The sequence below is a fragment of the Eptatretus burgeri genome, chromosome 8 (assembly GCF_056783735.1).
Source record: "Eptatretus burgeri isolate ZD-2024b chromosome 8, Ebu_testis_v1, whole genome shotgun sequence".
NCBI classification, from domain to species: domain Eukaryota; kingdom Metazoa; phylum Chordata; class Myxini; order Myxiniformes; family Myxinidae; genus Eptatretus; species Eptatretus burgeri.
The window spans coordinates 11,320,274-11,338,949 of NC_140968.1; the positions used below are offsets into that span (position 1 = coordinate 11,320,274).

Consider the following 18,676-nt stretch of genomic DNA (forward strand, 5'->3'; position numbering starts at 1 on the left):
TTATTCCAAAAGGTGAAGACCGGCACAACAAAGAGATCTATCCTCCCAGTAATTATGTGCTTCGAGTATAACAAGTAAATGAGCATCGGATGAACGAAGACGTCTCGTGGGATTATAATGAACAATGAAACTCATTATAGAATACAGTATGAGGTAGAACCATGCAAGGAATGAAACACCAGCAACAACTTGAAAACACAATTCGAGCACGTGTTGTGGTGCCGGGTTCCGGTGGCGATAACGACCGCTAGACGGAGCAGTTGGGCCGTCTCCCACCGAACACCCGGAATTGAAGGTCGTAACCCTTGGATAACTCCAAAGGTCACGGGTCCCTGAGCGGACCGTGGACGCCAATATTTTGACGGCGTGGGGTAGGGTTAATTGTGCAATTCCAATATACCTAAGTACCCACGTCGTCTAACTACAGGGGAAACCACACCCTCGGCCGACTCTGTCTGAACCGAGTCGCATTTACCGACTCGAGTCTGACGTAACCGAACGGGAATTACCAGAGCCACGCCCGGTCCAAATGAAAACTTACGGCACAAACGGCCTCACTAATTCTCAAGCCCGAACCATGCTGGGTCAATGATAGAAACGACAGGCAACGAACTGGAACATTTAACAGATATTTATTTACAATAATAAGACAGTGCAGACTTATTCTGAATAAGATGCAATGTACAATGAGCAATCAACACTTATACAATTTCTACTTATCAGACTGGCCACAGACAGACACACACACCCAAAAAGAAATGGGGCCGGCTGGCTTTTATTCGGACCTCCAGCCCAGGAGGATAGGCGAACTGGAGGGTCAGAGTTCTGCTGGTACCTCGCCATGTTCGCACGGCTTGCCGACCTGCTCTTGTGGAGCTCGGGATTCTCGTGGAAGGGCTTGGGAAGATCGGATGCTCCAACCACCACGGTGGGATTTGAACCCACATGGACAACCTCGCACCAAGCGCCAAGGAACCAAGACGAAGCAGCAGACGCCAGCCAGCACCGACAGAAGATGGCCAGCAGACCAGACGAGACGACCCAGATGGATCGCACCGACAATTCTTAAACCCCTCCTGCGAGGTGGGAGGGATCCGTCCTGAGGTAACTCTGCCTCCCATTGGACGGGTGGCATGTCGGTGGCCCGCCCCCCAAAGAGGCTCTGTTGTTGTTTCTGGCCTTCTGGCTTCCCAGTGGCTGGAGCGCCTCGGCTTTGCTCGCTCTTCGTCCATTGGCTGGAGGAAACACTCCCTGCCCTTCTTCAGAGCAGAGCCTCGATCTGAGGCGATGGAGGCTCCGCCCACGACTTCAGCCAAAAACACGTGGATAATGGAGTCGGCGCGCGAAGGTTTGGTTGGGTGGCGGAACGAAGCAGGATGTTGTTGTTGGGGAATATTAAAAAAAAAAAAAACTAACTCCAAAATAACTCGCAGCTCACACATGAAATTCCCGTTAGACACAGGGGATGGATTCTAACTATACACATATACTTAACGAAATAACTAAACTTTGGGACTGCTGACTGTCTGTGTGCAAGAGGCTTCCAAATCCGTAACACACGAACCGGGAGTCAATGGAGTGTTTTGAGTGCAGGTGTGATGTGGGTTCGACGAGAAGACAGTGTGACAATACGTGCGGCAGTATTTTGTAACTTCTGGAGTCGGACAAGTTGTGCGTTAGGAAGTTGATGCAACAGGGGATTACTAAAAATCGAGACCGGATGAAATAAGAGCATGGACAAGTTTCTGAGCTGTTGAACGGGTTGATATATTTACGAATTCAACCGAAGTTCTGCAGTTGGTATCACGCTGACTTACACATGCTGGAGACATGATTTGACATCGACGTGGATGAGGCACAGGTCACACCAAGGTTCATACAAGCATTTACAGAAGTGATCACCGAGTCACCTGTATTTATATGAACACATGTATCTTAGCTAGTTACTAGTTTGAACCAAAGAAAATACGTTCAGATTTGTCATTCCTCAATTTGAGTGAATTTTAACTCATCCAAGCTTTTCGTTTTAACCAAGTGAATAAAATCGGTGGCTACAAAAACAAACAAACAAGCAAACAAAAAACCATCTTTTTATGTATGAAAGCAATATGATAATAGAACAACAATATTACTAAATGGTGTCAATATGCATTCAACCCGACACTCGTCGAACATCCCAATGTGAGCTGTCACAACATCGCGTCGTCTACCGAAGAAGGTGAAACACCATAGAATGCATCATTCTTCAGAGAAGGAATTCTGTTATCCCATCTGAATATGAATATGAATTGTCTTACCATCTTCAACATCTCCATAGCATCTGAGTGAAGGTCTTCAGGTATGTGTGTAAGAGTCGATGGTGGGTTGCTGAGGGCCACTCCAAGTGTCTGCTTCTACAGCACAGCCAACAGACGTTCCCAACGGTAAGTTATGGTGATTAGAACTGAATGCAAAGAAGGCAAGGAGCTTCAAGCAGAGAAGAATTGCTGCATTCTCGTTAGGACTCGAACTGTGAATGTAAAAAGTGATCAGTCTTTCAATAAAATGAGTCAAACGTGTAGTGTGGGATATATGTATGTACTGTATATACAGTGCCCATGGAGAGTCTACGCCCACATTCAAAATTTTCATCTTCCGTTAACGTATAGCCTGGAATTAAATTGCATCAAATCAGACTTTTACCATTACACATTGTAACCCACAACTTCCAAGTGAAAAACAAATTCTACAAATTTAAGAAAATTCATTAAAAATACAAAACTACAATATCTTGGTTGGATAATTGTCCACCCTCCTGAGTTAATACTTGGTGGAAGCACCTTTGACAGCAATTACAGCTGTGAGCCTGTTGGGATAGGTCTCGACCAACTTTGCACACCTTGATTGGGGAATATTTGCCCATTTTTCTCTACAAACCTGGTCAAGCTCAGTCAAGTTATGTGGGGAGTGTTGATGGACAGCAATCTTCATGTCATGGCACAGATTTTTGATTGGATTTAGATTGGGGCTTTGACTGGGTCACTCAAAGACATCTATCTTTTTGGTCCTCAGCCACTCCGGTGTCGCTTTGGCTGTGTGCTTCGGGTCGTTGTCGTGCTGAAAGGTGAACTTCCGTCCAAATTTCAGCTTTCTTGCAGAGGGCAGCAGGTTTTCCTCTTCGATTTTTCTGAATTTTGCTCCATCCATTTTCCCTTTTATCCTGACAAGTGTCCCAGTCCCTGCTGATGAGAAACATCCCCATAACATGATGCTGCCACCACCATGCTTCACAGTCGGGATGGTGTTCTTTGAGTGATGTGCTGTGTTGGGGTTGCGCCAAACGTAACATTTTGCATTTAGGCTAAAAAGTTCCATCTTGGTTTTGTCAGACCACAAAACTTTTCTCTACATGCCTGCATAATCATAAAGATGCTTTCATTCAAACTCCCTATGAGCTTTTAAATGCATCTTTTTCAATAATGGCTTCTTTCTTGCCTCCAGTCCATGAAGGACCAGCCTTGTGAAGGGAACCGGATATTGTTGATTGATGAACACTCACCCCCTATCTCAGACATAGAGACTTGCAGATCTTTCAGTCATTGTTGGATTGACAGTGACATCGTAAAACAGTTTCCTGATTGCCCTGCTGCTGAGTAAGCCTTGTGTTGGCATTATGGTTAGGTTGGCTGAATTGGGATCTTAGGGTCCTGAGTTTGAGCACCTATCAGCCATTGAATTAACACCAGGTGAGTTTGACTCAGCCTGTCATCCTTCTGAGGTCGGCAAAATGAGTACCAGCTTGCTGGGATGATTGAGCCATTCAAGTATCCTGCATCGGAGTGGCGACCCGTCCAGGATTGTGCCCAATAGCCCAGGAGACTGTTTCAGCAGCACCGACGCTCTGTACAGAGTACGGTCACAATGGAATGGTACTGGTAATAGGGGCATTGCATTTGCGGCACAGCCACGTCCTCAGCCAATGATGCTACCTGCAGCCTTGTGCTGCATACAAAGGAGGAGTAAGAGGCTGCTGAGTTTGGATGGGTGACCTGATCTAGATCTAGTCTGGGTGGTATGATACGTCGTCCACTTCTTAATGATGGATTTCACCGCACTCAAAAGGAAAATAAGTGACTTAGAAATCTTCTTGTAACCCTCTCCTGAACGGTGTTTCTCCATCACTTTATGTCCGACTTCTTTTTAAAGCTCCTTGGTTCTTCATGTTTACCTTGTTGGTTAGACAATTGAGTTGCACCTTAAAACTCATTAGATAAGTGAGGGAGCTAATTTTTATATTAAACAACTGATTACATAAAGGTAAAACCTATTATACTTATTTTATTACCTTTCAAACAAACAATTTACTCCTGAAGAGATTCCGGGTTAATTTGGCAAAGGGTTTGAATACTTACACAACTCAACTGAGAATCATCTGATTTTCTCTGTTATTCAAACTTATTCACATTTGTTTTTAGCTTTATCACTTTGGAGTAGTTTGTGAGGACTGTATATATCAAGTTTGATTTGAAAGCATCATGAAATAAGCTCAGGCGGCATCAAAATGTGAAAATTTGGGGGGTGGGGGGGGTTGAACACTTTTGCAGGCCGCTGCAGTTACACATATATTGTTATTTTTTTGTTTGGTTTTTTTCCATTAACTCATTTTTTTATGTAGGAAATGGTGTGAGAAGTAAAACAAAAACCAATTAAACAGCAGAAACTCAAACATCAAAAAGTTCAAACCAATGCAGGGAATTGATGACAATGGACAACCTTGAAATGCATGCTGACAAACTTCGAGAAGGGGAAGTTGTTGATGTCCATAGGCAATGGCGGCGCGGCATCCAGCCATTCAGGTGCTTCTGTGCGGATAACCTTCCCATCATGAATGTGTCCGACATCTGAACTCCACCACCAACAACAAAAACAGAAATCCCTCTCAGGTGATTCTGATTTTTAATAAAAGTAACAGCCGTTACCATTCAATCAAAAAGTTACACGATGAAAGAAAAAACTTTTTAAACCTCAATAATTTATCCACAATGGTGGCAATATCGCAATCTTTCATTTATGAACGTCTAGGTACTGGGGGTCAATTTAATTCCTCGTATTGAAATGGATCCAATTAAAATGGCCATCAGGCACAGGGAAAGCAGAAAGCAAGGCCTTGTAAAGGGCACTGCCCAAATATAATGAGATCGTAAGTTGACCATCTTATATACTTGCACGTCTTTGCTGACCTCTTGCAAAGACTGTCCCTTCTGGTAGGCATCCTCCCGAAATTTCAAATTCTCGAAATAGGCAAGTGCAAAAAATGAACAAGGTGTATTTGTCAGGACTTAACTGTACACCACATATCTACACGGTGTGTTGTGTGAAAGGTTCATAACTTGAATGAATTGAAGAGTTATAGTTATAGTCCACCTATAATTAACCTCCACCATCTTCGAAGATGGACAGAGGTTACTGTTTTCACCCCTTTCTGTTTGTTTGTTTGTTTGTGAACAGTATTACGGAAAAACTCCTCAACGGATTTCGACGAAACTTGGTGGGGGGGTTAGGTATGGTCCAAGGATCATGCCATTAAATTTTGGACTTGGTCCCCCCCCCAAAAAAAATTGTTGGAGAATAAACATTTTTTTTTTGCATTTCTACATGTTTTAAGTGATTTCCAACCCCCCCAAAAAATTTTTTTACCCCCCCCCCAAAAAGAGAAGTTTTTTTTTGCATTTCTACATGTTTTCAGTGATTTCCAACCCCCCCCAAAAAAATTGTTACCCCCCCCAAAAAAATGTTAGAGAAATTCTTTTTTTGCATTTCTACGTTTTAAGTGATTTCCAACCCCCCCCTCCCCAAAAAAAATTGTTCGAGAAATTTTTTTTTTGCATTTCTACATATTTTAAGTGATTTCCAACCCCCCGCCAAAAAAATGTTTGAGAAAAATTTTTTTTTTGCATTTTTACATGTTTTAAGTGATTTCCAACCCCCCAAAAAATTGTTCCCCCCCAAAAAATTTTTTTTTTTTGCATTTCTACATGTTTTAAGTGATTTCCAACCCCCCCAAAAAAATTGTTAGAGAAAAAAATTTTTTGCAACTTTTTTTTCAACAAAATTTAGAATTTTTTTTTGCATTTTTACATGTTTTAAGTGATTTCCAACCCCCCCCCCCCCTCCCAAAAAAAAAAATGTTGGAGAAAAGAACTATAACTCTCAGCACTGTTGACATCATATTTAATGAATAAGATATAAGGTTCACTTGAGTGACCCAGCAGTATTGGCGGCGGAGGTTTTGCACTTTCCCGAGTGCTCCCCGTCTAGTTTATCCATGTGTTACGCATCCAAGTACAATTTCATCGTTATTGGAAAGGGTCACATATGGGACATAACAAGCCCAGCTTGCATATTCCCATTAAATCTTAAAGTAAACTAAACCACTTTTGCTTTCATATATTATTCCTGTATCCAGAGGTGTGCCCACAATGTTGTCCTTTCAATATGGGTGGGCCTCAAAGTTAAAAACAACCAACAACAACAAGAAAAGGATGAAAATGGCAAACAAATGTCATCAGATTGCAAGATGATGGGCTAGCAAGTCTGAGGAGGGAGTTTGTTTCATATGGTACAAGCACAAGGGATGTTCAATAGGGCCTGTGAAGGACATAGTCATTATTGTCTTAACTTTTTATATACTGTACAGTACTTCAACATACAAGTAGATATGATTAGTACAAAAATAATGCATGCATTTTATATTTATATATACAACTTCTTACACTTTATTTCAGTATGTCTTGGGACTATCGTGAGTTTGTCGTCCGTCGTACATTTTGAACACCCCATTTATTTCCTATCGGTCCAAGTCACAGGAATCGAACAATGCTTGTCTCTCCTCATATAATCGAGAATAGTGCCTGATCTTCACATAAGATGGCATACATCAGCAGATATCATCTTGAATTGGGTGACGTGCTCCAGCCTAAAGTGTCATGTTTGGGATTGACCACCTTGTCATATTAAAAAGTCTATAATAGCTAGGCATCTACTCCATGAGGTTTTACTGGTGAATCTCCAATGAGATATTTTCTTATCGGTATCAGATAGATCTATAGTACAGGGTGGTTCAAAAAAGTAGGCTCTGGGAAAAAGTTTAATAACTTTAACATTATCGAATCAAACTCAACAAAATTTTCATATCATATTACCGACTCATAGTCAAGATATCACTGAAAATTTCAGTCGTCTACCAAGAAATTTGACAATTTTACAAGGTTGATGATGTGCTCAAAATGGGAAACATTTCAACTTGTATGCACTGGTATCAGAATTCTCCTCGAACTTTCTTTGCTGATGTTGAGCTCTTGACAGCAGTGGTGAATTGATATATTGGGACTGCGGGTGACTGAATGAGCAACGGCAGTGATATTCTCAGGCGACCTTCCTGATTTTGGTTGGCCAGAGTTGCCTCCTCTGTTTGGTGAATTAATTTTCAAGACTGTTCCATGCTGTCAAAACTTTTTCACAAACCTTTGAATTTGAGTCTTGTTGGGTGTTTTCTTTGTTGCAAAAATGTTCATAGAACAAGGGCCTTGTCTGTAAAACCGAATTTGTCTGCAGATAGTTTTCTACAGAAAATGACTTCTCCAGGTGTCCACGACATGGCGTGAGAATGTCACAGATTCAAAAACTTGGCAGATAAACTCTCCCTTAAACTCAGTTCAGATCTCATGAAAAATGAAAGAGATTGAATGAAAACTTTGAAGGTTATTAAACTTTTCCTGGGGCCCACTTTTTTGGGGGTCACCCTGTATATTTACCCCTGCCACCGAAAGTGGATGGAGGTTATGTTTTCACATCTGTTTATTTGCTTGTTTGTCTGTCTGTGAGCAGGATATCACAAAAAGTTATGGACAGATTCGGACAAAACTTGGTGGACAGGATGGGTGCGTGACAATGACAAATCGATTCGATTGTGGTGAAGATCCGGATTGAGATCTGATAATTTTTTGTGAGTCTTCACCATTGAGAGATGGGGCCAAAAACTATATATAGCGTGATAGCTCAAAACGCTGTGGATATATATGTATATATACTTCTACTGGACGACCCGTGAACCCGTTGGGTTCCCGTTGTGACAGTGGTTGATAAAAAAATCATTTCAAAAAACAAAACAAAAAGATAGCTCCAGCGAACTTTACCGCTGAGGTTGTTTGCATTGATCAAATAATCCGGAAGAGTACTTGACTGAATCGGGAATTGATTTTTTTAATAATTATTTTCGTTGCCCGATTTGAACGAAACTTGATACTGCACACCGCAGGAGAATGGTGAGTAAGGTGAGCTGAAATTTTTTGTGCTATCGTGTACCGTTTTGGCTGTATTTCGGGAACATACATACATATATACAAGATGAGAGTTTTAGTAATTATATAGAAGATATCGATAGATAGCCAGATTATAATAACAAAACTTAGTGGATATGTTGGTTATGTGACAAGAACAACCCAATTAGAGTTTGGTTCAGATCAACATCCAGATCTGGCGTATCAGTTGGATACAGTTCAACCTGGTGGCAGCATGCGCTCAACCGAGTGCCATCCCAGTTTACATAGTATTGGATAAAATTATGGAAAGTATGGAATACTTGTTCTGTGAATGCTGCTGTCCGTGTGAACATGTTGAACTATGGATTTAATCGCTTAAAAGGCGATAAGAGCATGTTAACAGCCATGGAAAGGGAGACGCACCTGACATTTCTATTTATCACAACATCAGCTACACCTCCATTCCCATGGCGGTTAACATACCTCATCTTATAGGCTTTCAGTTGATATAGAATCCATTAATTGTAGAAATAGTTTGGGAAATTAAGGAATAAATGACAAATCCTCTAGGAACACCAATTCTTTATGGTTAAGAAAACTAACTTCTACAGAACTGCAAACAATAATATAATTTGCAGAGTTATGAGCTGTCATCCAAGCAATCAGAAAGTACCAAACCAGTATAAAGCCCATAAAAGTACTTGCTCAGTAGTATTGCGAATAATATAATGGCTTCGAGGAAGGAACACACACATGACAACTGTGTTTCAACAAAGAATGGATATGGTAAGTGGTAGCTGTATTGTAAATAACAGAAGTAGTTTAGGTACAATAGTGAAACCCTCCAAAAGTTGTCAAGTACCACTTTTGGAGGGTTTCAGTATGATTACCTCTGCCAACGAAGATGGACGGAGATTATATTTTCACCCCTGTTTGTCTATCTGCCTGTCTGTCTGTGAGCAGAATAACTCAAAAAGTTGTGGACGGACTTGGACGAAATTTGGTGGAAAGGTTGGATCCGTGCCAAGGACGAATTGATTCGATTTGGTGAAGATCTGGATCCGGATGTCGACACGAGAATGTTAAAATGATTCTTCACAAATTAGCGATGGGGCTCAAAACGATACATAGCATGACATCTTGAAAAGTTATGGACGGATTCAGACGAAACTTGGTGGACAGGTTGAGTGTGTGACAAGGACAAATTGCTTCGATGTTGGTGAAGATCTGGATCTGGATCTGGATAAGATTAATTTTTTTTAATTATTTCTCAAGTTGTTCTTCACCATTGAGAGATGGGGCCAAAAACGATACAGAGCACAATATTTCAAAAGGTTATAGACGATATGATTCTGTGACAACAACAAGCTGATTCGATTTTGGTTGAGGTCTGGATGCAGATCCGGCCATCAGTAGGATACAAAAGGTGAACTGTTCAGGCTGACGGAGGTACGCGCTCATCAGAGTGCTGTTGTAGTGTTCCTTGTGAAAGATGGCAAATGAGTAAAAATCGATCTTGCCAACGAACTTGCAGTAAAGGCAGATGTGGATGTCACTCAAAGAAATGGAATATACTCATGAGTAGAAAGTATTCTCGATTGACATGTAGCTACGTGAAAACTGCTGATGAGAAGAGGAAACCAAACTGAAAAGTTGAACTCGGAATTGGAGCAATGACAGCAAGGTTGTGCTCTTTCAAAATAAATTGGTTGGAATCGTTTAGTAACAACCAAGAGCCATTTGCCATTACTGGCACTTTGATTGTTCACAAGCAGAGGAACACATCCAACATGCGATTCTCTCAAGAACCAAGTCATCGAGCGTGTATTCATCTTCAAGGAAGACAGTGATCCTCAAGCATACAGCACGTGTAACCCAAAATAAATGAGGTTTTTCTGTATACTAGTACGTGCCCGTACGTGTAATGGCATAGCCAGGCTGAGGCAGAAGAGGCAGTTGCCTCGTCACTCATTTCCTGAAATATGATCTGGCCTGAGCCCTCTGGCCATCTGAGCTCCCTGGGGAGTAAACTATCAAAGCTACCCGGCAGTGCCCCAAATACTCTTATCTGCACTCCGATCACAATACCTAAACAGGACAATACCCCCCCCCCCTCCACAGTGACTGAACAACCCTCCTCCGAGTACACTGATCTCATGAGGCACCAGCTCGTGCACTTGGCTCTGTTGAATTAACGTTTTTGTAGAGAGTCTTTTATATATAATAGGGGGCAACCATTTGATATCCGGGGAGTGGGGGAGGGTGAGGGTGTGGGGTGGGTTTACCGTGGGGGCTAAAATGTTTTGACACAAACAAAATTTACTGTTTGACTGTATGGATATATATATATATATATATATATATATATATATATATATATATATATATATATATATATATATATATATATATATATATATATATTGTTGCGGTTTTCGCGCCCGCCGGCGTGCGAACGGCCACGTAACTCGAATCGCGGCACGTCGCCCACCGGACGGACAATCCAGTCGTGACCCTCTCGGACTAACGCCGGGAACCAGTCACGGGTGGACCTTTCGGTCTCACCGCGATCGAGCCAATCAGCCCCCGCGTGGGATAGGGTTGCTCGCCAAATTCGACCTACCTAAGTACCCACGCGGAGGGTAGACCGGGCGATCGCACCTCGCCGCAGGTCGACTTCGGACACGGGCCACTTAAGCGACCCGTTCCGTACTATCAGAATAACCGAGCGGTGTTATCGTCGACCTCGACGGTTCGATTAATTATCGGGCGTATTCAGCCCACTACCAACCCTTTACGTGAAGCAAGATGGGGATTCAATGGAGGAAAAGACGAAGCGAAGCGGGAGAACAGTTCAACAATAAAGCACATTTATTCGCGGCACACGGGAAGCACACAAATACAATTCCACCAAATGCACACAAAAAAAGAAAACACAATTCCATTTACACAAAAAGCAAACATAAAAGTGAAAACACAGTGCAGAACTAATACCGACTACCGAGCACACGGCAACACTTATACAATTCTACTTCACAGACGGCGCCGACAACACATACCCAAAACCAAGGAAAAGAAATACCCTCAAGAATGAGGCAGGCCTGAGGCCGAGACCGGGTCGGGCCTACCCGTCTGGTGATGAGACGCGGAGCGGCGATGGCCCCGCAACCCGCGGGCCTCGTGGACGGTGTCTGGTAGGGGGTGGGAACGGGGCCCCCTTGGTCGCACTATCTCAGCGCGGGGGGAAACAGGAGGGGGTTGCTGATGCTCGGGGTATAGAGGATCTTTATTATCCCTGGTGTGCGTCTCCACCTCGGCCAGGTCGCGCTGCCGGCCTCCCTCGGGCGTGCAGCTCCTGGCACCGACGCGAGCACCCCCTCGTCTGCCCTCGCCGCTGCCGCCTCTCCGCCTCTGGACTCTCCACCCTGGACTCTTCTTTGGGCTCCCCTCGTTCGACTCTCTTCAGCTTCTCCAGCTACTGCAGGCTTCGGGCTCCAGACTTCCACACTCGTCCCCTCCGTTCCGACTCCTTCTCGATCTCCTTCTGCTGACTGACGAACACCGTCCTTTTATCCCCCCATAGCTTCGCCTTTGACCCCCTCCCTTTGACCTTTCACCTCGCTCTCCATTGGCCCGAGAAAAAGTGGGCGTGAAGGCTTTTTGATCCACAAATTTGCATATATCGATCGTTCTGGAGGCGGGGCCAAATCGCCCCTCGCTCACCGATTGGACGGCAAAAAAGTGGGCGTGTGTCGTTTTTGATCCGTTTTTGAAGCACAAAATCCGTGATTTTGTACACGCTGTTCAACGTGCGCCCTGCACGAGTCCAACACCGGTACCCACAGCGGGGCAAGAACGGTGGCGATGCTACGGTTGCGAGGTGTGACGTGAAGGTCGTGGCGGTTGTGGTGAAGCGGTGGTTGTGGTCGGTGGTTGATGTTGTGGTTGTGATGGTAATCATGGCGGTTGGTCCAAAATAAAGATAGTAAAAGAAAAACGGCTATCCTGAAGAGTCGCAGCACGCATAAATGACATGTATTCCCACTAGACAACGGGTTTGGGCCTAACTACACATGCACTTACCGAGATACCTCACCTAAGGGACCTGAATGGTGGTTTGCGAATTTGGTAACCACAACAATATATATATATATATACATATATATATATATATATATATATATATATATATATATATTTTTTTTTTTTCATGATTAATGTAGTTGAAATGAACATTGACATTTTTAAATTTTGAGGATTGAAATTTGCCAAGAATAGGTTTCTGGGCATCAAAAATGCATTGGCTTCTTGGGGCCTTGAGTGCCCCCCAGACCCCTCACCGTAGTGGCTTCGCGCCGTTGACGCTCGCAACGCTGCACTACGCGCACCGTCACATCAACCAAGTTCACCTTTTTTCGCCTCATTGCTTTTGGACCTCTGGCTACGCCCATGACGTGCAAAAAAAAAATAAAAAATACTTTAAAACCGCTTGCCAGAAACAACCACACAGGCCGTTCCTTCGCTCTCGCGTGCCCGTACGTGTGTGCCCGTACGTGCAAACCAAAAACTTTCAAACAACCACACAGGCCGTTCCTTCGCTGTCATAAACAATGACTGGATTGGGGCATTGTGTTTAAGAAAATCGAGAAAGTACAGAAATCGAGAAAGAAAGAAAACAGTAGGTCGATAAATTGAGAAAAAAAAAAATCGAGAAATAATACAGTAAGTCGTCACTATCCGGAAGTCCAGAAGTTAAGTCCTCACTGTCCGGAAGTTCGCATATCGGAGTTACGATTATTCGCAATTTAGGTATAATGGCCAATTATTCAATTAGCGCCAACGTATTTTGCCTTTTTGCAATGTCATCGCAAGGAAAAACACAAAGAGAAGAGAAGAGGAAAAAAAAAAAACCGTACGTGCAAAAAAAAAAAAAAAAAAAAAAAAAACTTTCAAACAACTACACAGGCCGTTCCTTCGCTCTCGTAAATGACGACTGGATTGGGGAATTGTGTTTATCTATAAATGCGCATTAGAAATCGAGAAATTATTAGAATACAGTAAGTCATCACTATCCGTAAGTCCGTACGTTGTAACCCGTAATGGGGAACGCGGCTGAGGTTCTCTTCCCCATCGGCCACGCCTACGCAGCAACATGTCCTGTCATTGGTTGGTAAATAAATGGCCGCAGCAACGTGTCTTGTCATTGGTTGGTAAATAAATGGCCATAACTTGGGAACCACTTGTCCGATTAATATCAAACCTTGAAAAGGCACCTACTCAGGTCCCCAGCAATATACCTGGCAAGTTTCAATTAGATCGGACCAGCGGTCACAGACACAGACACACAGACTGCTGGGATTATAGATATATGAAAGTCTATAATCCTTTTGTAACAGCATTTTTAGAGCCTTTCACTTGTCTACACTCGGTTTATCCAATCATGTGTGTGCTAATCAGCCTCTCTCAACCCATCTCTGCAGGCTAAGGAGTTCTCCAGGATGAAATAAGCATGGATGGGTTGACATGGGTGTTAGCATGAACTCATGATACTCATGCAAGTTTTTTGACTGAATCTTTAAATCAGCCAGTTGTAAGCCCAAAGCATATACTTACAATGGATGATCGTACAGCTGATGATGTGAGAAATTTACTTTAGCTTGGATGAGGCACACAAAAAGCGAATTTGAGAGCTTAAGGCCTTAAGTTATCATTTCATTGCTTATTCTTCTACTCACCTCGACTCCCATCCATCATGGCAGCAAGAGCCACAGGGATGTCCATTTGAGAGACATCTACAGCCGTGTCCTTGAGGACATCCTGGGTGGATAAATCCATGTCGATTACAAAAGTAAACTCAATATTGGTACCGATGTTTCAATGGTATATTCGAAGAAAACTGTAAAACTTACATGTCTGCAAATGTTGTCCGTTGGCTTTTTCTGCATCTCCTCTTTCATCTGAAAAAGGTTAACAGTTAACTTGTGACGAGCAACCGCCAGTCACAGCCCAATTGATCTTCCTTACACAGGTGTTAATTGTCGTTGTATTTGGGATTCTTTTTTTTTATAGGAATCAGCAAAGTAGTGTCGGAAAAATGGTGGTATAATGCCTTATGGTTGTGGTTGTGGTAGTGGTGATCGAATGCTTTCCCGGACTCGGTGGTGTAATGGTTAGAGAGTGACCGAGTCTGGGAGATCAATGGTTCAAACCCCAGCCGAGTCATCCCAAAGACTTTGAAAATGGTAAGTGCTGCTTCCTTGCTTGATGTTTAGCATTTAAAAGGTTAAGGGTGTGGACTGGACAATCCCCATAGATTGGCATCCATGGGGAGGAGGAAATTCTTCCTTAAGAAATGCTCCACTGAATGTGGTGAGAAAGGAGGCGCCATTTTTATAGCGACACTGGGACCCAGAATGCCCCAGGAAGTGATGACAATTACCCCACACTCAGGGTCTGTTGGTTTTCTCCAACAGTCCTGTGTTGTCTGTTGTGTCTCGTATATTCATCTGTATGTTCATGTGTGAGATGTGTGCATGGCAGCTCCACTATGAGCCTTAGACCTTGTCGTGTAAATTCTGTTTCACATCGTGCAAAGCTATGTTTTTGGGACGCAACATAATTTACATCCAATATCTTCTCCAAATCATCAATTTTGGACCACGAAAAATATATTGATCATTGTCAATCAGTATCGATATCAAGAAACTTTTCGTGAAAAAACAAACATGTTTAACAAGATGATTGTATGGAACAGCATGAGGTTCAAGAAAAATATAATCATAATACAGGTATCTCAAGGAAGGGTAATTTAAGGTCGATAAAACGTGTTCAGGTAATGCAGTCTAAGTTGGAGAATGGATACACGCCTTCTCATCCATATTATTATATCGTATGCAGCCTGTGGATGCTGGTTACATCATTGCTGAGGGCACAGCTGTGCCGCTGATGCAGTTCCCCCACCCCCTGTTTCCAGAAAGCTGATATTCATTTTACCGACCCCGGTACTGTGTATATGTATTTATATATACATATATAAATATATAAAAGAAATTAAAAAAAATACAAAAATATTTATATTTATTTATAAATACAGACATAAATCTATATCAATACACATATATATATATATATATATATATATATATATATATATATATATATATATATATATATATATATATATTCATACATATATTATAATATATATTCATACATACATTATATATATATATATATATATATATATATATATATATATATATATATATATATACATATACACACACACACACACACACACACACACACACACACACACACACACACACACACACACACACACACACACACACACACACACACACACACACACACACACATACACTGGGGAGAACAAGTATTTGATAAACTGCTGATTTTGCAGGTTTTCCCACTTACAAAGCACGTCGAGGTCTGTAATTTTTATCATAGGTACACTTCAACTGTGAAAGACGGAATCTAAAACAAAAATCCTGAAAATCACATTGTATGATTTTTAAATAAATAATTTGCATTTTATTGCATGAAATAAGTATTTGATCACCTACCAACCAGCAAGAATTCCGGCTCTCACAGACCTGTGAGTTTTGTCTTGAAGAAGCCCTCCCATTGTCCACTCATTACCTGTATTAACTGCACCTGTTTGAACTCGTTATCTGCATAAAAGACAGCTGTCCACACTCAATCAATCAGACTCCAACCTCTCCACAATGGGCAAGACCAGAGAGCTGTCTAAAGACATCAGGGACAAAATTGTAGACTTGCACAAGGCTGGGATGGGCTACAACGACAATAGGCAAGCAGCTTGGTGAGAAGGCAACAACTGTTGGCACAATTATTAGAAAATGGAAGAAGTTCAAGATAACAGTCAATCTCCCTCGGTCTGGGGCTCCATGCAAGATCTCACCTCGTAGAGCCTCAATGATCATGAGAAAGGTGAGGGATCAGCCTAGAACTACATGGCAGGACCTGGACAATGACCTGAAGAGAGCTGGGACAACAGTATCAAAGAAAACCATAAGTAACACACTACGCCGTCATGGATTAAAATCCTGCAGTGCACGCAAGGTCCCTCTGCTCAAGCCAGCGCATGTCCAGGCCCGTCTGGAGTTTGCCAATGACCATCTGGATGATCCAGAGGAGGAATGGGAGTAGGTCATGTGGTCTGATGAGAACAAAATAGAGCTTTTTGGTTTAAATTCTACTCGCCGTGTTTGGAGGAAGAAGAAGGATGAGTACAACCCCAAGAACACCATCCCAACCGTGAAGCACGGAGGTGGAAGCATCATTCTTTGGGGACGCTTTTCTGCAAAGGGGACAGGACGACTGCACCGTATTGAGGGGAGGATGGATGGGGCCATGTATCGCGAGATCATGGCCAACAACCTCCTTCCCGCAACAAGAGCATTGAAGATGGGGCGTGGCGGGGTCTTCCAGCATGACAACGACCGAAACACACAGCCAGGGGAACTAAGGAGTGGCTCCGTAAGAAGCATCTCAAGGTCCTGGAGTAGCCTAGCCAGTCTCCAGACCTGAACCCAATATAAAATCTTTGGAGGGAGCTGAAAGTCTGTGTTGCCCAGCGACAACCCCGAAACCTGAAGGATCTGGAGAAGATCTGTATGGAGGAGTGGGCCAAAATCCCTGCTGCAGTCTGTGCAAACCTGGTTAAGAACTACAGGAAACATCTGATCTCTGTAATTGCAAACAAAGGTTTCTGTACCAAATATTAAGTTCTGTTTTTCTGATGTATCAAATACTTATTTCATGCAATAAAATGCAAATTAATTATTGAAAAAATCATACAATGTGATCTTCAGGATTTTTGTTTTAGATTCCTTCTTTCACAGTTGAAGTGTACCTCTGATAAAAATTACAGACCTCTACGTGCTTTGTAAGTGGGAAAACCTGCAAAATCGGCAGTGTATCAAATACGTGTTCTCCCCACTGTATGTATATTTATGTATTTTTATATTTCTTTTAGATATATGTATGTGTGTGTGTGTGTGTGTGTGTATGTATATATACATACATATATATATGTATATATATATATATATATGTATATATATGTATGTATGTATATGTATGTATATGTATGTATGTATGTATGTATGTATGTATGTATGTATGTATGTATGTATATATATATATATATATATATATATATATATATATATATATATATATATATATATATATATATATATATATATATATATATATATATATATATATATATATATATGGGAAGCCTGGTGTTGGCGCAGTGGTGAGGGCAGCGACTTGGGATCCAAAAGGTCCTGAGTTCAAGCCCCGTTGGGCCACTGAATTAATACACCAGGGGGTTGACTCAGCCTGTCATCCTTCCGAGGTCGGCAAAATGAGTACCAGTGTACTGGGCCGGTGTATACCCCGGTTAAAATAGGTGTACCATATCCCTGTGTCGTAAGAGGCGACCAGGGTTGCGTCAGGAAGGGCATCCGGCATAAAACATGTGCCAAATCACTATGCGGATCATACGGATGATCCGCTGTGGCGACCCCTAACGGGAGCAGCCGAAAGAAGAAGAAGAAGAAGATATGTAATGTGTATATATATATATATATATATGTATGTATATATATATATATATATATATATATATATATACATACATATATATATATATACATATATATATATATATGTATATATATATATATATATATATGTATATATATATATATATATATATATATATATATATATATATATATATATATATATATATATGTATATATATATATATATATATATATATATATATATATATATATATATATATATATATATATATATGTATGTATATATATATGTATGTATATATATATGTATGTATATATATATATATGTATGTATATATGTATATATATATATATATATGTATATATATATATATATATATATATATATATATATATATATATATATATATATATATATATATATATATATATATATATATATATATAGGAAGCCTGGTGTTAGCGTAGTGGTGAGGGCAGCGACTTGGGATCCAAAAGGTCCTGAGTTCAAGCCCCGTTGGGCCACTGAATTAATACACGAGGGGGTTGACTCAACCTGTCATCCTTCCGAGGTCGGCGAAGTGAGTACCAGTATACTGGGCCGGTGTATACCCCGGTTAAAATCGGTGCACCATATCCCTGTGTCGTAAGAGGCGACCAGGGTTGCGTCAGGAAGGGCATCCAGCGTAAAACCTGTGCCAAATCACTATGCGGATAATACGGATGATCCGCTGTGGCGACCCCTAACGGGAGCAACTGAAGGAAGAAGAA

General features: G+C 41.6%; 1 protein-coding gene across 8 annotated transcripts in view; it reads right to left on the reverse strand.

The window, feature by feature from the left end:
* The window catches only part of MYO15A (myosin XVA), a 374,107-nt gene that overhangs the window by 124,357 nt on the left and 231,074 nt on the right, over positions 1-18,676 (reverse strand). For all 8 annotated transcript variants that reach the window (XR_015060712.1, XM_085890857.1, XM_085890855.1 and 5 more), the window contains 4 exons: positions 14,210-14,257; positions 14,036-14,117; positions 4,753-4,880; positions 2,298-2,393 (listed from right to left, as the gene is read on the reverse strand). Coding sequence is in view for 7 of the 8 variants with exons in the window: in XM_085890857.1 (XP_085746983.1) it covers positions 2,298-2,393; positions 4,753-4,880; positions 14,036-14,117; positions 14,210-14,257 (354 nt within the window). In the remaining variant the exon portion in view is untranslated. The remainder of the gene's footprint in view (positions 1-2,297; positions 2,394-4,752; positions 4,881-14,035; positions 14,118-14,209; positions 14,258-18,676) is intronic.